At 37.6% G+C, this 24,722-nt stretch overlaps 1 protein-coding gene across 2 annotated transcripts in view; it reads left to right on the forward strand.

Annotated features, from left to right (window-relative positions):
• Window positions 1–24,722, forward strand: part of LOC105252679 (Y+L amino acid transporter 2) — a 53,245-nt gene that overhangs the window by 16,489 nt on the left and 12,034 nt on the right. Inside the window, exon 8 of one of the 2 annotated variants that reach the window (XM_025409322.1) lies at window positions 9,732–10,073. The exons of the other annotated variant lie outside the window; for it this stretch is intronic. Within the exon in view, the coding sequence (XP_025265107.1) occupies window positions 9,732–10,054 (323 nt within the window). The 3' untranslated portion in view covers window positions 10,055–10,073. Of the gene's footprint in view, window positions 1–9,731; window positions 10,074–24,722 lie in introns of those variants that run through there. 2 annotated transcript variants of the gene reach the window in all.

The raw sequence follows: 24,722 nt of genomic DNA on the forward strand, positions 1-24,722 counted from the left end.
TCATGCCTATAAAATGGCTAATGTCTAATCTCATGTAACATTGCGGAATGTTATTACAACATATATTATTAATTATATTGTAACAGATTTGCAAATAATGACGTAAATCTATGCAATTTGCGAATATATGTGCGATCGCAATAAGAATTGCTTTTCCAAAATCTGTTACAACGATTTTAGGTATTGGTGCACCGTCTCTTATGATTTCTGATAAAAAGTAGCTTATCATCGATGCATCCTGCTTTGCAGAAATCATCTGGAAGGCAGGAAAATTGCCAAGCTCGGAAACGCACACACATTCATACAAGAATAAATGTGGTGATTTTTCTCCATTCGGAAGCCGTAATTTTTTTCCTATGCTTCCAGTGGCATCTACAGTTAAAAGACAATTATCGTCTTGCTTATGAGCCTTTTTATACATAATCTGTTGTTCCAGTGACCAATACATACAGTAAAACGGATTTAATCCTATGTTGTGTATTGTTCGTACAAATCTAGTACACTTGGCGATATGTAAATTGTGTAAAGGATCCGTATTATGTAATTGTGTTGTTTATCTATTTCTTCTTGTTTTGCCTTGCGCAAAACTGTTGCGTCGTATAAAATTGGTGGAACATTATCGCCAAATGTCATTAATTGCTTCGCTTCTTCGTTGCGCCAAACACTGGCGCTTTTATGTCCGTCTACTAATTCGTTCGCAACTTTTTCGCGTAAAAATCCTTTCAATTGTCTTTTTTTCTTATGTACAACTTCTGTTGAAAATCTAGTAAGAGTACATTCAAATACTGCATCATTTCCTTTGATAGGCTTATTGTATAATAAACCTATAAGATGCGCGTCACATTCATTGCACATACCCTTAAAACGTGCATAACATTTAGCATCGCTTTTTATATAAACCTTAGCGCGTTTAAACATAAATGCGCACGGTAATTTTGTTTGCTGCCATATTTTATCAGCAAAAATATGTGTCCATTTACCTGATTGCAATGACATATATTTTCTTTTGTTACGTCCGCATTTTTGGCGCTTAGGTTTTATTTGCGCCCATTTTTCTTCTGAAATGATCAACGTAAAACTTTTCGAAGATTCAGAAGTAGAACTATTATTTAAGTCTGTCACATTAAAAGTGCTATCTTTCGAATCGTTATTTTGAATCGCAGCTTTTTTGTCTATTCCAAACGCTTTCAATACAGCGCTGTACATGCCATTTCTATCATTTTTCAAAATCATATAAATATGCTTAGGAGTAATATGTAATCCATTATTTATAAGAATTTCAGATATCACACGATAAATATCATGAGATGGTGGAAAAATTTTACCGTCATCACCGACAGTTTTATATTCGTCATTTATCAAGACATCACGCAATTTCTTTTTATCGTACATATTGAAAGAAATTTTTTTAAAAACAATGCAAAAGAACTAAAATACTATGTACTATAACTATATATATGAATATAAACTAATTGTAAGAGAAGAAATTAAAGAACTCTTAAAACTCTAAAAAGAATCTAAATCTAAAGTACAATGAAAAAAAATCTAATCTGAAAACTAAATCTAAAGTTAAATATATGTGAAAACCTAAGTCTAAAATAAAATCTATAGAATACCTTAGAGGTAAAAAAAGAAAAAAAACGTAATCCTAAAGATATGAAAATCCAAGAAGATATGGAAAAACAGAAGAATTAAAAAAAAAAGACGATTTTCGCCTCGTTCGGTTTGTGCGTTCGGTTTCTGTCGAAACTCTCGTCAATTCCGCTACTCATTCGCGTGGCTCGGGAGTTTACGAGATAAGCGAGTGGACGCGCAGTCACCGTCTCGTGGCGCTGTTGCTGCAACGTGGTGGGGGACGTCTCGATTCTGCGCTCGGCGTACTCGTTAGAACTCTTGGGGGGGCTATGGTAGCCCGGCTACCAGAACTCTCGAGAGAACTGCTGATTTCCGAAAAAAATGTCTATCCTTGTGGGACTTTGAAAATTTTCGATTCTGCAACTTCAACCAGCGAGAACTTTTTAATTTCGCGTCGTAGCCCTTCGATTATTAAGAAAAATCGTTAAAACTCTTGGGGGGGCTATCAGAACTCTCGAGAGAACTGCTGATTTCCGAAAAAAATGTCTACCCTTGTGGGACTTTGAAAATTTTCGATTCTGCAACTTCAACCAGCGAGAACTTTTTAATTTCGCGTCGTAGCCCTTCGATTATTAAGAACAATCGTTAAAACTCTTCGGGGGACTACCGGAACTCTCGAGAGAACTGCTGATTTCCGAAAAAAATGTCTACCCTTGTGGGACTTTGAAAATTTTCGATTCTGCAACTTCAACCAGCGAGAACTTTTTAATTTCGCGTCATAGCCCTTCGATTATTAAGAAAAATCGTTAAAACTCTTGGGGGGGCTACCGGAACTCTCGAGAAAATTGCTGATTTCCGAAAAAAATGTCTACCCTTGTGGGACTTTGAAAATTTTCGATTCTGCAACTTCAACCAGCGAGAACTTTTTAATTTCGCGTCGTAGCCCTTCGATTATTAAGAAAAATCGTTAAAACTCTTGGGGGGGCTACCAGAACTCTCGAGAGAACTGCTGATTTCCGAAAAATTTATTACCCCTATTTTAAGGGTGAAAATTTTTTTCGGAACTTGACAGTTCTATTGAGAGTTCTGATAGCCCCCCAAAGAGTTCTAACAATTATCCTTAATAACCAAAGCTCTAAAATTGATAACAAAAAAGTTATGCCATGTTAAAGTTGCACCAAATGTGAAGTTGGCCCCCCCGTATCTTCAAATGCTATTTTTTTTGTTTTAAATGACGGAACTATTTCTAAAACTGATAGAGAACTTTAGAACTCTTAGGGGGGCTATCAGAACTCTAATAAAATTTTCAAATTTTTTAAAATGAGGGGCCAACTTCACAGTGGTGATTTTCGAAGACAGTGTGCAAAAGATCGATTGTAACCTTGGCTGTGTGGCAAGGTGCGCCGTTCCTGTTGAAACCTGTGCGTGAAATGTTCAAGTTTTGAGAACGATGGCGAGCTGATGTTGATGGTTGTTCAAGCACACTCTGAGCAACAGCAGCAATGTTTTCGGTTGACCTTATTGGACGAGCGTATAGCGACCCATTTCGTAAATGTCAAACAAAAAACTAAATTTCTGATACGTCATGAGTGTCATTACACCATTCAAACTCAAAATAACCGGTAGTTGAAATTCCAAATGCTAGATGGCCCACCCTGTAGTTTGTGAGACTATAACACTCCTCCCCCGTTAAAAAAGAAAAATGGAAGTTGAAACAAAGTTTTTCTATAATTTTTGCAATTTTGAATATAATACAATATCTTTTTTCCGTTTTATAATGTTGATTATAATCGTTCTTACATCTAGCTTATTATCAGACATTTTTTTCCTCTAAAATACATTTTTTTCCGTGTGCTTTTACTTCTTTTTAAGATTGGTCTAGGCATTCTAGATATATTCTAGGTATATTCTTGATATCTATCGATTTCATCTACTATTCTAACAGTCGTTTGTTTAGTATTCTAACAGTCGTTTGTTTTGCTTACCCAGTAAGCAAAATGTTAATGTAGGTTTATTTTTCCTATTTTGGATAATTATCCATATTATTAATATTATAATAATTATAGTGGTTATTCCGCTGGATGCCAATGGGTAAATAAATTGTTTTTGTTTGAACAAATTGTTTTTGTTATTATTTAAATCGTCATTTATTTCTTCTAATTTATTGTTTAAATCTTTTAACTCTAGTGGATTATTTATTATGTCTTTAAGTTTGCCGTCATTATCTCTTTTAGTTGAAACTGTTATATTAAATCTGGTGAAAATGTTTCTGTAACAGCACTGTATGTGCTTGTTTCCGTCTGTATTGTCATGTCCGTAGTTGTCATCTTGCAATTGTCGTGTAGAGCAATTCGATCTGATTTCTTAATTATCCTCTTATGTTCAGGATACGTATTACATGTTATCGTAATTTGCTGCTCGGAGGTGGTTGAATATAGCCAGGAGTGTGGCTGTCATAATGTGAGCCATATTGTGCGGGTCGCTATCATATGGTCTACGTTACAATTTTCGTGGTACTTTTGTCTTTGTGTATATATTTTGATTTCGCTCGGTGTATTTTCGCTTACATGATAGATCGACTGATTTTTTTCGCATAGATATATGCTATTATTATTAATACATTCGTCTAAATCTTGTTTTGTTAAAATTAAATATATACGCGTTTCTTTATTTATAGCTGTTAGTCTATTAGTTATTTCTGTATACATAAATTTATTTTCATCATTAAATGTTGGTAACGGAATTACATTTAAAACGTCAAACATTGGTTGCGTAATTATTGGAAATTTTAAGATCGTGTATACATTTGTTTTATCACTGTATGCGCTTATTTTTATATAATTCTCGATCGTTTGCCATTCGTCAATTTTTATGTCGCATGGAAAAGCTACCTCATGGTAATTGTAATACCGTTTCTTTTAAATGAAATATAATTTCGTTTATCGGCGTTAACAAGGGATGCATTATGCCTTTCTGAACATGCGTCAAATATTCTAGTATGTCTTTCGCATCTCTAACTAAATCTGTTATCATCGCTATGATTACAGTAAAGTGTTCGTCGATTTCTTCGCGTGTAGTGTATTCTCGAATATAATGGTTTATTAATTTATCGTTGTAGTCTAATATGTTTTCTAATTTGTTTAAATGAATTATGATAGTATTCAAAACTTTGATTCGATTTTTTGCGGTGTGTTCTAATACTTGTTGGTTGTTCTGTAATAATTGTATCTGTTCGTTTATTAAATGTGTGTCATTTGCGTCCATGATTCCAAATAAAGATTTTGTTATTGAACCTATTCCATCGATGAGGCCTCTTCGTCTGTTTGTTGGCGTTTTAAATAAGGTGTGTTTATTAATGTTATTATTTTGGCTAACGTGTTAGAGTCATTATTTATAATATTTTTTAAATTATCACATGTTCGTTTGATATCAGTTTCGGTTCTTATCGCACATTTCGTTTGTTTGTTTTATATATTTATTTATTTGCCAAGTTCTATCATTTAATTCTGTTATATCTAATTTGATAACGAGTTTCTGAGATGTCTTCTGGATTTGATGTAGCTGTCCAATTTTTTCGTAATAAATTCCTGGAGTGTGATCGAATTCAGTCACTTCAAACGGAAAAGACGTTTTGTCTTGCTCTGTGAAGACGAGGTTGATCCTTAATGTTAATCTGTAATAATATATTAGGTATTATGTTATACGTTGTGTGCGTTTTTTTTCTCAGTGAGTTTTTTATTTTAATTTTCTATGAATAGTTTTAATTTATTTATATGCATGCGCACTGCTTTTCTTCCTTTTTGTATTGTATAGTTTACGTTTGAATTCTTTTTTATAATCGTGTATGGTCCTGTCCATAATGATTCGAGTTTTTTCGATCGTTCCCATCGTAACGTTTTGTCGTACATTAGCACTTTATCTCCTCTATTTTAAATTGAGCTTTCTTTGTATTTTTGTCGTAATTCTTTTTAGCTTTTTCTTTTTCCTTTTTGAGTTGTTCTCTTTCGTAAGTTGATTACTCGCTCTCAGTCTTTCTTTTAATTCTTGCACGTAGTCGTCGTAATTATATGTTGGTTTCGGTGGTTTCGTTAATGCTGTCGGAATTTCGGCTTGATACCCGTAACTAATTCAAAGGGTGTAAATCCTGTAGCAGTATGCGGCGTCCTATTATATGTAAACATTGCGAACGGTATCCATTCATCCCAGTTCGTCTGATCTTCATTTACATAGTGTCGTAGGTATTCGGCTAATGTTCTATGCGATCGTTCCAGTGCGCCGTTGCTTTCTGGATGATAGGCGGTTGTTTGAATTTTGTTTATTTTTAACAATTTACAAGTGTTTTTAAATATTTCACTCATAAAATTCGTTCCTTGTTCCTTGTTAGAATTTTGTCTGGAATTCCATGTTCAAGTATTATTTTTGTGACATTCTTTACTAATGGTATTTGCTTCCTGATTTAGTATTGGTATCGCTTTGCTGAATTTTGTTAGATTATCTTGAAAAATTAATGGGTATTTATTTCCGTTAGTCGTAATTGTTAGCGGTCCGACTATATCTAATGCGCATTTTTCAAACGGTTTATTAGGCGTATCTGTAATTATTAACGGTACTTTATTTTTCCGTGATAATTTGTTTTTCTGACAGGATTCGCATTTTGCTATATATCGTTCGACATTTTTTATTAGACCTTTCCAATTATGTTGGAGTCGAATTCTTTTTATTGTTCGTTCGATTCCTTGATGCCCTCCTATAGATGCATCATGATATTCGGCTAGAATTTGTTTTTTCTTCTTTTCTGTATGTTCGGGATCGCACCTTGTAATTGAGATTGTAATGCCGGTACACACCCGAGTGGGTATCGCAAGCTTGACTTAAATGTGATTTCGCGAGGGATGAATGGATAGGATTGAATGAGATGCACTTTGCTTCTTTTGATTTGTCACAGTAATGTTCACGAGAGAATTACTCTCCGTTTTATTGCACTATAACAAAACTGACAAGGGGAGGTCGCGGTTGACTCATCACCGATTTTGATCTCCTTTGGTGTGGTGAATCTATGTCGAAAAAAAGTTGATCCGTGTTCGAGCTTTTCGTCCAATGCGCCTTGTAAAAAAAAATTTTTTTTTCTCGAAGTGTAGAGAAATTGCCAGGTTCGTTATCAGGCCTAAAGAAAGACACTTTTTCGATCGGTGCCGCTAGTCCAGCGGCAGAGCGCAGACTAGTAATCTCGGGATCCGAGATTCGAGACTTTGGGCTGTCATAATTTTTTTTTATATATGTGTATATAACACACATGTATTATTTATTATGTTAAATAAATATTCGGTATACTAATAATGTTAGAATACACACTTTTCATGTTTCACATTTTTACAGAATCGGTTTTTCTACCTGCTGTGAACCGCTATCTATCCTTTAACGACTCAAATAAGTCTTATAAATAAAATTACTATTCTTAAAGTATTGATAACAGTAAATTATAACAACAGTTGTATTAGTTATAATGCACAGAGCAAAAATTAAACAAGTTTCATTTAATACTAAAGCACGCAAATAATGTAGTGACTATCTTTCTTTGTTCATGTTGGTGGTCAGTCTTATAATCTATAATATATACTTATTGCACTAAAGTGCTTAAACAATTATAATAGAAAACATATCAAGGTTAATATTGTTCGAATAAAGCTTAAGTGTAGCTTCCAAAAATATAATTCAAAGAATATAATTAGCGTAGAAAGCGGTTTTCCCATCCCTCTGTAGAGAGGGGGACGAGGTGACATCACACAATGTGACGTCAGATGTGAGAGTCGAACTCGGACTATACTGACGCGGAAGACAAAGAGAGAGTCGAACTAGGACTCTTACACCTCGTCCCTCAGCGGGGGTCGTCGGCAGGCTTGTTACCTCGTAGATGATATGCAGCGGGTGAGTCGAACTAGGACTCTTCACCTCGCCCTTCACTGAGGGTCGTCGGCAAGCTCTGTGAGAAAGAGTCGAACGAGGACTCATCACCTTGCGGCAGAGGGGGGTGGGCGACAGATATCCTTCTGAGAATCTTTGCGATTCTTTATCACTTTTCGGTATGCCCTTCGTCTATTGAAGACGATTACCCCTTTCCTTTTGTCCCCAATTGGACGAAGGTCGACCTTCCTGATTTGGTAAGACACAAGAAAATATCACGAGAGAAAACCACAAGAGAAAATCACAAGAGATAAGACGCATGAGAACGCGATCGAGCTCAACCGCAGCGTAACGAACAAAGGAATGCCACACGCTCCCAGCACGCGCTCCCTCGGGCCCGTCAAGCTGGCGCCGCTCCCGAGGGAGCTGCGCGCTCGCCCTACTCGGGCCTCTTGCGGCCTCAGTCCTCCTAATTGGGACTCTTACCGATAACACAGAGAGTTTCCTCAACAAATATACTTGACTCTTTTTAGGATCGGAAATTCTTTTATTGCGGTTAATTTTGACGGATCGGATGATATTCCATTTTCTGAAATTATATATCCCAGAAATCACTTCTTTGCCCAAAAATTCACATTTATCGGATTGCAACTTTAGATTAGATTTTCGTAATTTTTGTAATACTTCTTTAAGTCGTTTATTATGTTCTTCTAAACTTGATCCCTAAATTACAATATCGTCGAGATATACCAGACGTCTAAGTCCTTGTATTCCTGTTAAGACGGAATTCATCAATCTTTGAAATGTTGTTGGCGCATTCTTTAATCCGAACGACATTCGATTAAATTCGTAATGACCGTAGGGAGTTGAAAAAGCAGTTTTATTTTTATCTCGTTCAGCCATCGGAATCTGATGATATCCTGAAGCTAAATCTAATGTAGTGAAATATTTTACATTTCCCAACTGGTCTATTGTTAATTCGTTTAGCTTCCGAAAGTCTATCAATACTCGGAGCTTGGGTTTTCCTGATGCGTCTGTCTTTTTCGGTACTACTAGCAGTAATGCATTCATTAGTGATTTCGTTTTTTAGCATTTCATTTATTTGTCGATTGACTTCTGTTTTATGTTTCGCTGGCAAGCGATATGGTCTAACGTTCATCGGTGCGATGTCGGTACGTGTCTTCATTTCATGCTCTACCGTCGCAGTGCATGTGAGTGGTTCTCCCTCTAAGTGAAATATATCACTATAATCTTCGCAGATTTTTAAGAGTGCCTGACTCTCTTCTTCATTTAAATGTTGCGTTCGCAGTAATTGTCAGATTTGTTGTTTACGAGGAATGATATTTTTAATTTTCCTCCCCGTTTCTATTATGTTTATTTCTTTCGTATTTCTCTCCATGTCCTCCAGTGTGACTATTCGTCGAGTGGGGCATTTTAATGATGTTATCCGTTGTATTTATTATGCTCACAGGGCATGAAAAATTTTTTGTTTCCACCAGACAGCTTTCAATATAAACTCCTAGTGTTATTTCTTCAGTTCGGACTATCCCTATCCAATTGTGGTTGGCTGCGGCTCGTATAATTGTTTCGCTACGTGGCTTCAAAATAATTTTATTACATGGATGTAATTTTAATGTGCTGTCTTTTATCGTTATTTGATTTTTCTTGTAGTCACATTTTGTCTTGTAGTCACATTTTGTCACATCGTTTGCTTTTTAAGGAAATCTAACCCTAAAGACGCAAACTCTAACAGATCCGTCTCTTTTCTTAACGAGAACTATCGGACTTGCATATTCAGAAATAGACGGCTGCACTATACCATCTCTAATCCACTCGTCAATTTGCTTGTTGACTAATTCTTTTTCAGACGTCGACAGTCGCTTCGCCCTCTGACAGACGGGTTCATCGTCCTTAACCACAATTGACATTTTAAGATCAGATTTGTACATTTGTTTATGAATATAATTCGATGCCATTTTGGTTATCCCATTTATGCTTGGGGTTTGCTAACGTAGAGAAGTCTAATTGAATGTCGCTCAACGCCTGTATATTCAGCACTTCGGGTGTCTCTTCCACTATTGGACTGATACGCACGTTATCACCTTTGATATTCAATTCCACGCGATCAATAAAATCATTACCGAGTAAGAAATCATGCAATGCTAAATTATCTGGAATTATATGAACACGAACAATATAAGCATGATCATGGACCTCTAACGTAGTGTCAAAATCTAACGTTCTATTATCTTTAGCGCCAACGTCGCGGAAAACAATAGAGTTCCTATTCAGCGAAGGTAAATCTGATTCATCATATTTCGCTTTGCTTAATAAACTTATATCGCTACCGGTATCTAAGAGAGTGCATATTTTAGTGTTACTTAATCTAACTTTTTTGGTTCATCTTTGGTTTTCTGATTGCAATTTCGCACAACCGCTTTTCACTATATCGCTTTTCGCAATCTTATTTTTCACAGTGTCATTCTTTTTCGTGCATTTGGATGCCATGTCCTTGCTCAGCACATTTAAAACACTTCATTCCCTCCGATTTCGATGGACACTCAGCTCCTATGTGTGAATGTTCGCCACAGTTGAAACAACGTTTGAGCGACTTCTGACGATCTCCTCCTTGATGATTTCCTGTAGATTTCTGATGGCTCTCTTTGATTTTTTGATTGAAGTTGCCCTTTCCTTGTTTATTCGAACCGCTACTTATTCTGTCGCTCAACGAGATTTTTTCGAAAGTTTGTAACAAAGCGTCCACGTTGTTAAATAATTGTATGCGTGCTTGGTCGCGCAGCTGTACATCAGGAATTCCCTCTATAACGTATCCTAGGATTTCATCGTCCGGCACAGAGATTTTGTTTCCCAGAATAATCTTATCATGAACGTATTTATGAATAGACTCAGCTTTATTCCATGACCGCTCCTCAAATTTTTTGGGCAATGTTACTTTGCTTTGTTGAAACTGGAACATTCGTCGTAGCTCCCTTAAAAGCTCGTCGAAACTTAATCTGAAATACTCTGGTTTGGAATGGAACCATTCATAAGCTCTTCCTTTAAGTCGCATATCTACTAGGATTTTTGCCGTATTGTCATCCAGGTGATAAACTTCTCTTAACAGCTTGATTTGTCCTTCCCATGCTTCATAATCTCTGCATCGTCAAAAGTTTTGAGCAACTCCGCAATGCTTGTCAAATTAATCCTCTGAACGTGCGCGATCTCTTGTGTACCGCCATTCGTCCTTACAAGATGGTCACCAGACGCCGATTCTTGCGCCTCTCTCTGTATGCCCTCTCGAAGATTCGACGCTTGCTCGCAACCGATTTCGCCACCTCGTATCCTTGTGCGACAGCGCCACCACACGCTTGAGCTAGTCGCAGGATCTCGATTTCTCTCTTGGCCAACGCTAACTCTTTTTTGATGAGTTCTTTCTCCTTCCAGTACAATTCAATCTCTTTCTGACTTGCACTCGCGGTCACAGAACTCGTCAATATAGCGCTTGCTGCGCCTGCAGCATCTCTCATTGCCACATCCACCGTTTCCGAATGCACGCGATCACTCTCCTCGCTGACCTCTTGCGCCGCCATCATGGACGTTATATCAGGACATGCGGTTTTTGCAAGCGAATTAGCAGCTCTGCCTTCGTTCCCGCTGTAGATAGTTTCCTTTCTTTTAGCAAATTTTTGAGCTTCGCTATACTGAGTTCGCTCAATGACTTCATCTTCTTCTCGGCACGCCTTTTATTATTGCAGAACTAGGATGTCCGCTTTCCTTCTCGATTGTTCTAATCGCTCTCGTTATTTGCTGTTATCCCGGCCCTCAAATGTTGGATTCAATTGGGGAGGGAAGCAAACGGAACACAGTCGTGTCAAGATATTAAAAGATATATATATACAGGGCCGGCGGAACAAGTACAGCCCGAGTGGTGACCAGGATTGTTGACCGGGGGGGGAGGGGGGGGTCCCTCCAAAAATTTTAAATTTTTCAATAGCAGAAATACAGTTAAACAGTTTATTTATTTTTTGGACAATGCAAATACCGTTGTACGTTTTACATTTCGAGCTATAAATTCGTCCATTAAAATTTCAATATCGAGTTTATCAGTTATGTCGTTGTATATATGTAATATTGCTACATGGTTAAGTCGATCTTGCAACATTGTTGTTCTCAGATAATTTTTTAATCGCCGAAGAACAGAAAAACTTCTTTCATTGGTGCATGACGAACCCGGGATTGTCATTAGCAATTTTATAAATTTGACATAGTCGGGAATGAGCCCCATACTCCATTCGTTTTTGCGTAAAAAATTAACAATTTCCCTTAAATTTGATACTTTAACATTACTTCTGCTCGTCAGATTCAAAAGCATATCCCTATCGCTGACAAGTCGATCTTTTTCAAAGTCGTCTCCATAAAAATTGATAATTTCTGTAACATTTGTAGATTCGCCAACGGCAAAGGCTTCTAAAGATTTGAGAAATCGAGCTGCTTCCGTATCAAAACGATTGTTTAAAGACGTCAAAACTCGGTCGTAAATTTCAAAATATATTTTACGGTACATTTCTTTCGGAGTTTTAAAAACAAGATTCTCGGTATTGCTCGTATCTAATCGCTTTGGAATTTTCCGTTGACGCGGTAGCTGTGGTTCATCAATATCTAATTCTTTTCTTACTCCGTCATTGCTTTTCTGCCAAATTATTTCGAATTTGGAATCGCGAGATACATTTATATAATACATTACTCCCTCGATTTTTCGATACGAGTCATTCACGCTTAGTTCCGAGTTCTGAAGGTCTTTATTCAAAATTTCTATCCGATCAAGTAATTCAATTATCATTGTTAAAAAAAAGAAAAACTCAAAAGTTCTCATATGTTCAAAATATCCTGATGCTTTGGCCGAGACGATGCTGTCGACTTCACAATCTGTAATCCGCTCCATGAAAAATTTCATCAGTGATTCGTAGTTGGCTCGGACTGTTTTCAGAGAACTTATTCGCATGACCCACCTGTAACATACATTTGCAAATACATGAGCTGAAACTGCTGAAAATTCTGTCTGTATAAAACTGAAATTATGCGATCAAAATACCTGGTTGGGCAGTAGGCGGCGAGGGCAAGGTTTTTATTCGTGGAACTTTCTGATTCTGATTCTCTTTCTGACTGGAGTTGTTGAAATTGCGAGATACGTTTCGGTGAATCTTTTACAAAATTGATCATATCTTTTACTACTCCTATGAATTTTCTTATAGCAGGAACTCCTTCCATGGCATCCTGGACCACAAGATTCAGGTTATGGGCATTGCAATGTACATATAAAGCACGAGGTTCAATTTCCCTGAGTCGAGTTTGCAAACCAGTTATTTTTCCCGAAACATTCGCTGCTCCGTCGTAACATTGGCCTCTAAGTTTTGTAAGCGGCAAATTGAAGCGAAGAAAAACATCTTGGACGATTTGGAATAGAGTTTCGGCCTTCGTGGAAGACGTGGAATAAAATCCGAGAAAAAATTCTGACGACACAAGATTTTGTGAAACAATTCTCAAACATATCGATATCTGTTCGATCTTCGACAAGTCAGAAGTTTCGTCCAAAAGTAACGCACAGAATTCTGCTTGTCTTATTTCCGCAAGATTTTCTGACATAACTTTTGCAGCCATGAGTTCTAATATTTCGTTTTGCACATCATGATGTAACCATTTGTGGCCATTCCGTTTCAGCCACGATTCCAGTTCCGATACATCTTCTGCGCATGCTTTTAATATTTGTATAAAGTTCGAATTTTCATCGTTATTGATGCCACGCAAGGGCAGCCCTTGTTTTGCTAATACTTTTAAGGTACTGAAAATTTTTCGCAGTGCTGTCCGGTGATTCATCATTTGCTTTTCTGTTGCACTTGATAAACGTTGAATAATGTTTACTGTCTTCAGTTTTGCTAGAGCTTCAGTACTGTCTATGTGTAATGAACTTGTTGAATGTTTCTTGATTCTGGACGTAGCGTTATGCCAGGTGTTAAATCCTGTGTCGACCCAGGCTTCCTTTGATTTCAGAGCGCGTGAATCGTAAGACAAAATTAATTTTTTTTTCGACGCTTCAGTACAAATAGTGCAAATTGCTTTCTTATTTGGATTAAATTCAAGTCAAGGATTTGCCTTCTGCCACCGTGGAAATAACACTGATACTGTATAATAATATTGATAATAATATTTTTGTATGCATTATTTTGAATGCATTGTTTGCATTATTTTTTATTTTATGCAATATGCAATTACTTACGATTTCGAGTCATTTGCACAATTTTCTTGATTTTCATCAACTCTTCTACATTTAACATTTAGATCTTCGTCACTGTTTGAGGTTAAGATTGATTCCACGTCGCTTCCACATCGATTGCGTTCGCTTAGCTGAATAGGGCGAAGAGCACTGGCGGTGCTTTCTTCGCTGTCTCTCTTGCTTTGATGTCTCACTTTGATGACGAACTTATCCATTCTCTCGACATCTCAAACACCGGTTTTGTTCGCTTCACTATTGTATTGCTTGTCACGTGACTACGTGATGCTACGTGACTTGTAAGGCTGCGTTCGGATACCCCACTGATCTGTATATTATCTGAATATCGAGACCTATGTCTACACACTGACAATACTTTCACACACGAATTATACACGTGTGTATGTGCAAATATAACTTCGTGTAAGCAAACGTGTTGTCCTTGAAACGGTACGACCTCGTATTATCGTTGTCGAACAAACAACATATATAAAATATTTATTTCCTAATACGTAGCAGTATTATAATTAAATAGTAAGAAAAAAATTTGCTTACTTCTCGAGATTAAGTCGAAGAAAGCGAGTTTACACTGACAACACTTTCACACACGAATTGAACACGAAGTCACGAATTCAAGCGTTACAAATCGCGCACGTGATCTCAATGTGACTAATACTCCCGAAACAAGCTATCGATAACTGTGAATTCACCTCGCGTGACCGCTCGACCAAGAATCTTGACTGCCACTTGACACGTATAATACGCATTAGGCGCCATATTCTAGATAACGGTCCTGATTTTATACGCATTAGGCTGGTTCTACATTAGTCGCAAGGCGATCGCAAGCGTCTTGCGACAATCAATCGGAAGCATCAATTTTAAAATTGACGCTTTTGATTGGCTGTCGCAAGACGTTTGCGATCGTCTTGCGACTAATGTAGAACCAGCCTTATGCGCATCCTCTCCACATGCTACTACGGCTACGGTCAAGCGGATGCTGCAGATGCTTCGGAAGCGTTTCATCGACCAATCAAAATAAAAAGAATGTAAATTTCTTTATTCTGATTGGTCGATCAAACGCTTCGAAGCATCTGTAGCATCCGTTTGACCGTAGCCTACATGCAGTGATGTGAGACCCTATAAAAAGAGACTCGCCAACTCGTCGTATTCTGATTGGCTGGATTGCCAGCGCGCTGTACAAAAATGAACAAAATATAGCTGAGTTTCTCTCGCCAATATCAATTCGCCGACGGTTGAATTCACCACAACGGGAATTTTCCGAGTGGTGTTTACCCTCACCTACACCACGTTTTCCGCCGGCCCTGTATATATACAGCCATTGACAAAATTATTAGGCACCCTATTTATTTAACAATTTCTTCAATTTATAAGGAAATAAATAACACTATCTTTATAAATGTTATCATTTATTTCTTAAATAATCATATAAACTAATATTTGCTTGGTCCACCATTATTTTTTATGACTTCTGCTATTCTTTTAGGTAAGCTATGTACTAATCGTTCGCATATAGAAGGTGATATTTTCTCCCATTCTTCGAAAATCACCTTTTTGAGCTCAGTACTTGAATTGCACTTGCGAGCGTGGACATGTTTCTTCAAATGAGCCCATAGATGCTCAATTGGATTGAGATCTGGACTCTGTGGTGGCCATTCAAACAGCTTAATCTTATTTCGCTTAAACCACGCAATGCTCTTACGTGCAGTATGACAGGGAGCATTATCTTGTTGGAATATCACTTGCTCCGTCTCCTCTTTAAATATTTTTGTCATAGAAGACTTCAATGTCTGTCCTAACATGGCTGTATAAGTTTCTGAGTTCATTCGACCCGAACAAATAAATGGAGTTCCCACGCCGGCTGACGCCATACAGCCCCAAATCATAATATTACCTCCACCATGTTTTACAGTAGGAACGACACACTTCGGATTATATGCTTCTCCAATTCTGCGATGCACATATACGGCTCCAGGAGTGCCAAACAACTGCAAACGACAAGAAACAATTCATACATGCAGTGAACGTTCAATTTTTATGTTGTATTTTTGTATTTGCGATTAAAATTTTACATTTAATTACTTATTATAAAGTTGTTAAACTCACCTGAATGTTGCTTTCATCTGATAATATTTTATCCCAGTCTGATGCTGTCCAAATTTTGTATTTTTTTGCCCATGCTAATCGTTTCTTTCTGTTTGTCTCTGAGAGCCATGGTTTCTGTCGGGCCTTTCTTGCTTTAATCCCAAATTCATTGAGGCGTCTACTAACAGTTTTGGCGGAAATAGTAATTTCATGATCACTTCTTAACGCAGCAGCTAATTCTTTTGCTGTTTGCCGACGATCTTTTAGAGCATTTTGCTTTAAATATCGATCTTCTCTGGCATTAGTCTTTCGTTTTCTTCCTCTACCAGATCTGGATTTAAACTGTTTAGTATCATTATATCTTTTTATTGTAGTTTGAACTGCGCAACGGGAGCATTTTATTTTTTTTGCTATTTGCACTTGAGATAGTCCTTCGGAATGCAACACAATAATCTGAGCCCGTTTTCCTTCACTCAACTTGTGTGTTTTCGGCATATTTTGAAATCTCGGATAATATGTTAACAATAATAAGATAAAGAATTGTCTAGCAATTGCTTGAAACAGGACTGATAACGTCCGTATCATTCGAAGTCGAAATGCACACTAAACAATTTTATAAATATTGTCATTTCTTTAAGAAACTTATATGCCTCAGTTGCTCGACTTTTTCACAAGATCAGTAGCATGAAAACAACACGCAAATAGAGAGCTTACGCACATTCAGTTGTAAGAAATTTAGAAAAAGCAAGGGTGCCTAATAATTTTGTCAATGGCTGTATATGTAAAATGTTATTTATAAGTATAATTTATTGAAATCGATATACGATACAGAATGTAATTGCAAAGTTAGAGTACAGTGAAAGCACGTCTCGACTCTTCGAGCGATCGTTAGGAACTACTTTTGCCTGAACTGCATCGCTGCATTTCACACTCGCCCTTCCATCATGGATTGTCAGTTGTTAAAAGATATAAAAAATCTGAATGAAGCGCAAGATGTTTTAAGAACCGTGCGAGGCGTTCGAAAAGGTACACACTCGGAAAACATAACGCAGCATGAGACGCTTCGGGTTTTAGTGCGGTGCGACCGTGCGCGGATAATACGTGAACGGGTTGGTCAGCATATGTACTCATAAAATATCCTACATTTCAGCTGTCCTGCCAGACATTCGCCCTCGAATGTCACGTTCACGATTGTTCATAAGTAACTTTCTCTTTTTCGTCTTCACTTTCCAATTCATCTAAATCGTCGAAGTGTACCCAGGGTTTCATATGATCAGCGGATGTTGAAATTTCTTGTGGCCCTTCATGGTCGCCTACTTTTATAACCATGTATCGATCGTTACGCATTACTTTAAATACACGATAGGACCGAGAAATTTACTGCGGAATTTAAGTCCTAGACCAAACTGTGTGCGCTTAATTGCAACAAGATCTCCATCTGTATATTTCAATGTTACTTTTCGTCTTTTATTAATTTTTTACGTTTTCTTCTTGTATTTTAGCGATTTTTTTCTCTCGATTCCTGTCTAACATCGTCGCGGTCTTCTTCGAATATTCGCATCCGTTCATTCTCGAACATCTCACGTACTTGTGGGTCTTCTTGTGGACGCATACGAGTACCGAACATCAGTTGGAACGATGACCGACCAGTGCTTCTATTTGGCGTAGAATTTAAGTATTTCTGAGCAGCGTCGAGATACTTAAACCATTCTTCTGGTCTAGGAGTCGACAATTTTGTTAACAATGGTATAAGGGTTCAACGATTCACCCTCTCGATCTGTCCATTACCTCTAGGTACTCCGGTAGTTATTAAGAGATGTTGGATATTCTCCGTACTACAATATTCTTTAAACATGCCGGACGTAAATACTGCCGCGATCTCATATAATTCTATACGGATTTCAAAACACAATACACTGTTTACGTAAACGATCAATTATTTCGGCAACATCGGTTGATTTCGTAGCGTACAACCACACGAACTTACTAAACGCATCGACTACAACAAAAATATGGCGGTAATTCTTTTTTGTACTTGGCATCGGACCTAGATGATCTACATGATTCGTATGTAGGTACATCTCCCTTATCAATTACATTTAAAAATCCTTTTTGTCTACCTTGCTTTCGTTCCGCTAAAATACAATTTATACAGCTTATTACAATTTTTTCGATCTTGGGTCACATTTTTAAACCAATAATCTCTACATACTAGCGTTTCCGTTTTATTAACACCGAAATGACCTTGCTCATACGCTTGTCTAATTATCGAACTTTGCAAAATCTTAGGTACTACTAACAATAATTCGCCATTGTCGTCTTTATATAATAAATCGCTTCTTAATAGATATCCATCGGCTTTATTAAGTGTCGCTAATTTAATAATCTTCTGCAGATCTTGATCGGTACTCTGAGCTTTCTTAAATTTGGCAATTAAACTGTCGTTACTTTCGCTGACGAGTAGAACTTTTGGAAGAGGATTTCTACTTAGCGCGTCTACATGCATCATATTCTTTCCTGGTCTATGTTGAATTTCGTAATCATATTCTTCTAAGGCTAGAGCCCACCGAGCTACACGAACGCATAAATCTTTTTTATTCAGTGTTAGAGTAAACGCCTTACAGTCAGTGATAATTTTGAAGCGAATACCTAATAGATATACTCGGAATTTTTTCAACGCTTTAATGACTGTAAGTACTTCGAGCTCATAGCTAGTATATTTCTCTTCGGCTGAGGTGGTTTTCCCACTTGCGTAATAAACTAGATGCATAATGTTATCCGAATCATCTTTCTGCAATAAAATTGCACCGTAACCGAATTTTGAAGCGTCTGTATATAATTCCGTTTCAGCTCCGACTTTGTATAATTTTAAAACGGGTTTATTGCTCAGTGCGAATTTTAAACTTAGAAATGCCTGCTCTTCGTATTTTCCGTATCGAAAGTCTACATCATTTCTTAAAAGATTCTTCAACGGTCGTGCTATCGTGGAATATCGGGGAATAAATTTTCGGAAATAACTCGTAAGACCGACAAAACTTTGTACATCCCTGACACATTTAGGAATCGGAAATCTCATAACGGCCTTAGTTTTACATTCCGACGATGCTACGGTTCCGTTAATTACAACATGTCCTAAATATTCAATTTTCGTTTGGATAAATTGATACTTTCGCCAGTTGATATGCAAACCGGCTCAGCTTGTTACCTTTATCATGTGTTTTAGATTGTAAATTGCTTGTTTGATACTTTGCGAATAATCAAATCGTCCATATAAGTTAATACTGTTCCCTTAAAAATCAGATCTTTAAATACAGCGTTTATAAATTTTTGGAATACCGTGGAGGAATTACAAAGTTCGAAAGGCATCCGCATAAATTCGTACTGGCCTGTTGGAATAACGAAAGAAATGTACTTCTTACTTTCTTCAGCTATTTCGACATGGAAAATACCGTTTTCCAGATCGAGCATGCTAAAAATTTTCGCGCCTTGTAAATGATCTAATTGATCTTCAATTAGTGGCAACGGATAGCGATCTTTTATTATTTTCTGGTTTAGCTTTCTAAAATCTACACAGATTCTGGTATCGCCGTTTTTCTTTTTAACCAGAACGACAGAACTTGCGTAATCGGAATTAGAAGGTCTTATTATACCGTTATCTAACCATTCTTTTAACTGCTTATCGACTTCCCGTTTTTCCGGCTAAGATAATCTGCGCGGTCTTTGATAAGTCGGGATTTCATCTTTTAAAACTAATACCATTTTAGTACCGACTTCATGCGTTTTTCTCAGATTATAATTCTTAGCGATAATTTCTACTTCTTGTCGAGCGTCTTCATCGAAAATACGTGAAAAATCAAACGGGTCTATTTTTTCTATTACGTCGATCTTTAATACCTCGGGCACATCTAGACTATTTTCGATAGTTTTACGAATCGTCACTTTGCCTTTAGCAAACGTAAATCGACAAAATTTAAAAAGTCAGCACCGATTAAGATCGTATATTTCATTATTTCATTATCGACATGGAACGTAATTTTAAATGTCTCGCCATCAATAACAATATTTGTTGAAAAGGAACCACGCGTGCTATTATTTATCGCGCTTAAGCCGTTAAAATTTACGCCATTATTTAATTCGGGACAACCTAACTTCTTGTAACAATCTCGATTAATCAAACTTAAATCGCTAGCGGTGTATATAACGCTGATCAAATTGATTTAAAATTTTTCTTCTTTGATCTGTTTCTGCTGCGGATCCTTAATAGCTATACATGCGGTTTCTTTCTGTGTACTTACTGCTACTTTACATAATTTAGTGATGTGTCCATATTGATTGCACTTGACACCTTTGTCCTTCGTCAGGCACGCTTTACCCAGATGGCCCTTACTGCCGCAATTGACATCTCTTCGTCTCCGTCGAACTCGTGTCGCCCCGGATTATCTTCTTCTTCTCCGGTTTCGATTACCTCATCTTTGATTTTCCCTCCATTTTTATAGCTTCGTATTGAATGAACCTTCCTTTCAGCTCGCGTATTGTTTCTGCTCCATGTAATATTGTCTTATTAATTGCATCGTTTTGGATACTCTCGATAATGTATTGGATTATAGATTGCGTATCCACATCGGTTTGTGCTGCGATCTCGAGCATTTTGTATATGTACGCTTGGTATGACTCGTCGGATGTTTTCTTTCGTCGTGATAACTCCTGGTGCACTGCGTGACCATCTACAATGTTGGCAAATTCTTCTAGTAATGCTCGCCGTAATTTTTTCCACGTCTTCGTACACTTCTTATCATTTACGAATAGCTTTGCTGAATCGAAGAAGGCGCTTCGCGTATGCTACTTTCTAGATGTCAGACCACTCGCACAATACAGCCATTTCTTCGAAATCTTTGATCCATCTTTTCACATTGATTCTGTCATCTCCGCTGAATGTTTCCAGGGATTCTTTAACCTCTCGGAACGTCAATAGTTGGTTTCTTCGGGTTTCTTTCTTAAATCTTCTTTCGGTGATTGGTGCCTCATCTTCATCACTTGAGTCACTCGTATTACTTCCGCCGTCGTGTTCTTGTCTGCGTGTGTCTTCGTCGTCGTCTTTACCTGGATTATCGTCGTTGTTCTATTTCACCGTGTTCGCGTTCGAGTTGCATAAACGGCAACAGTCTTGCGATAAGCTCGCTTTTCAGTCCAGCCGTCTTTAGTTTTCGTTTCTTGAGTTCCTGTTTTAGATCGTCGTCATGCTCATCAACGTTGTATTCAAATCGTCGTTTGCTGCGTTAGTGCCTGATTCCATCGTTATTTACATCTTCACACCTTTATGTCTTAAAACTTCTTACGTTGCACTTGAATTCTGCACTTGAACGCACTTCTTCGTATATCTCATATCACACTCTATACCGTGATTTGATCCGATCCCTGACGAGCCCCCAAAAATATATAGGATGATATTTACAAGTATAGTTTATTGAAATTGGTATACGATACAGAATGTAATTACAAAGTTAGAGTACAGTGAAAGCACGTCTCGACTCTTCGAACGATCGTTAGGAACTACTTTTGCCTGAACTGCATCGCTGCAATTCACACTCGCCCTTCCGTCATGTATCGTCAGTTGTTAAAAGATATAAAAAATCTGACTGAAGCGCAAGATGTTTTAAGAACCGTTCGGGGCGTCCGAAAAGGTACACACGTGGAAAACTGTTGACGATGTTGCGTTGTGTGATAGGACGTGGTTATGAAATAAAAGAAAACACACAAAAACTTGCCAAAATGAAGAATTACGAGAACGCTGAATCGCTGTTTATTGTGAGAAATCAGATCAAGAAGTGCCTGGTCATTCTCAGGCTACAAGACATACAGCCGAGTTTCCACATCACCATATCCATACAGAACCATAAGGGTAGGGGACTTACAAAAAAAACTTGAAACTAAACTACTGTGAAACATCGGCGCGTATTCGAATCTCAATAAAAACATAACGCAGCGCGAGACGCTTTGGATTTTAGTGCGGTGCAACCGTACGCGGATAATACGTGAACGGATTGGTCAGGATATGTACTCGTAAAATATCCTACATATACAGGGTGAGTCATTTTAATCAATACACTCGAATATCTCGAAAACAGCACTCTTCAGAAAGAAATGTTTCAAACAAAAATTGTAGGGTGTGAAGGGGGACATAAGATGGTAGCATTGGTTTGACCTTGGAAAGTCATTTGAAGGTCACATAAAGGTCACCTTCAATTTCTTAAATTGAACCCACTATTTTTCATTACATATTCTTGTAGCTTATCTCGAGAGCTTTTCAAAACACTACAGACAAATGTTTTTTCATTAAGTACTTTTTGAGTTATAAGGCTTCAAAGTTTGCAGTACTTCGATATAAAATGCAAAATATCTCGTAAAATATTTAGTTTTCGGTAGTCTTACCCTAATACTTTTATGCACAGGATAATGAGACAAAACTATTGGTGCAAAGAAAACGTATGATTGTTTATAACAAAAAGTGCATTGCAAATTACACATTTTTTATTATAAACAATCATACGTTTTCTTTGCACCAATAATTTTGTCTCATTATCCTGTGCATAAAAATATTAGGGTAAGACTACCGAAAACTAAATATTTTACGAGATATTTTGCATTTTATATCGAAGTACTTCAAACTTTGAAGCCTTATAACTCAAAAAGTACTTAATGAAAAAACATTTGTCTGTAGTGTTTTGGAAAGCTCTCGAGATAAGCTACAAGAATATGTAATGAAAAATAGTGGGTTCAATTTAAGAAATTGAAGACTTTTATGTGACCTTCAAATGACTTTCCAAGGTCAAACCAATGCTACCATCTTATGTCCCCCTACAATTTTTGTTTGAAACATTTCTTTCTGAAGAGTGTTGTTTTTGAGATATTCGAGTGTATTGATTAAAATGACTCACCCTGTATATATTTAAATAAAAGTGCCGATTACACACAGTTACGTCACGTTCGCAACTTTGCGGTCTCGCGATCTATCTTTAACTCAACGGTTTTCATTCTCTTGTCTCCCCCTCTCACATGCTTACATACGCCGCGCGCGCTCTCTCGCAATTTCTCTCTTCTTTACTTTTTACCGGTTTTCCATCCCCACAGAATTGCCTGCATTAACGATTCTTCCTCTGCGGGATTTATGTTTTGTATCGCGTATGTACAAGCATTTAAGAATTCTTGTAGTTTATGTCACGATATTCCATCGAATTCTGGAATCATTGTTCGCGTTTCTTTCAACAGTAAATAGTGCGTAGTGGTGGTACACCTATGTCTTATATCTCGTGCGACCGTACGTTATGTCAAGCGGAACGTCGTTTGGATTTGCTCGTGTTTCATTAAAATTTCCTCGATTATTACGCAAGTTATGCATTTGTTCGCGTAAATTTCTCACTTCTTCTTACATTTCGCGAAAACTATGTACGAGTTCGGCTAACAGCATATTACTCGTGCCTTCGGCCGGATGATCTGCGTCTTTGTAATTCGCGATAGCCTCTTGTCCGGCTTGTGTACGTAAGTGTTCGATTTCTCTATCAACGACTTCGGGTTGAATATTATCCATGTTTCTTTCCGGATTTAATTTGAAAATACTAAGATCGACGGATAATGGCGAATAAGTTTTTTTAAAAGTGACTTGATTAATGCTTCGTTCGTTTCGTTCGAAATTATCGTTATTGTTTAATTCGCGCGCTCCGGACGATTCGGAACTTGAATAACAATCTTCTAAATTTTTCCGCTATCCATTTACGCTATTTCGTATGTCGCGAGCAGCTTCTTCCGCTACTTGTATAAAGTCCTAATGGGGGTGTTACAAGTTCTAATCTATTTGCTAATCGTGCTGGCTCGCTTCAAAATCGCGGGCCTTAGAATCTAACTCGCTTTAATGGTTCCGACATTTAATTATAAATTGTGACTTACATTAGCAGTACGATCGTTCGCATGATCGCGTAGTAGGTCGTTCGATTGCTGACGCTGCGTGTTGATACGTTGAATCGTTGTCCCACGGTGATGCGGCGTTCGTCGGCGATGGTTTGCTTCTGCGAAGGTCGTAGATCGGTGCTGGTCCTTGAGCGCTGATATTCCTTTTTGACTTTCAGCTGCTTGACCGTGATCCTTTATCTACTTTCTATCGTCCGTACGTATTGCGTGTTCGGTGGCTTGTTTCAGTCCATCCGCTTTAATGTTTTTTGCTTTCCTAAGCTCTCTTTCGATGTATTTTTATTTTGTATTACTTTTTGTTTTCTTCGGTTTTAGCCGTTAGTGGTCTGAATTTGGCGGTTCTTCCGGGATGCATCCCATTGCTGCCACCAAAATGTTGTGCCGGAAGCGGCATGGGATGTGGGGTGCAGTCGAAAGCTATAGAATATCTCAGGCCGCCGAAGGATCAGGAACCGGGTTCGGCTGTGTTTAATAATTTTATGTGCTTTCTGTTTCAATTATATCTTGTATTTTATACATCAGTTCGTACAGGAACCTTTCTTATTTCTGCTGATACAGTTGAGTCTTTCCGCCTTGTCCTTCGTCGTCGATTAATATGTCAAAGTAGTTCGTTTATGACACGTGATTGGTTCGCACTTAACACGGGTTACACTTGCTTTACGACTGTTCGCCGTGCTCTTGCGATGGTTCATATTTAAACCCTTGTTTTTGAAGGTTTTTTGAGAGGGGATCGCTTAGTAACATGGCCATACGGGATCATGGTGCGGTCAAGTTGAAGTGCAAGCGAAAATGATTTGATGTCGAAATCCTTCGTTGCACTTTCGCGTTTACGGCGAATCCGCGTGTGGTTCGCTGAGACAGCGATTCTATAAGAAGATGAATGTTCGATATCGCATGTACCAATAATATTTTA

The sequence above is a fragment of the Camponotus floridanus genome, unplaced genomic scaffold (genome assembly GCF_003227725.1).
Source record: "Camponotus floridanus strain SB8 unplaced genomic scaffold, Cflo_v7.5 scaffold259, whole genome shotgun sequence".
Lineage (NCBI taxonomy): Eukaryota > Metazoa > Arthropoda > Insecta > Hymenoptera > Formicidae > Camponotus > Camponotus floridanus.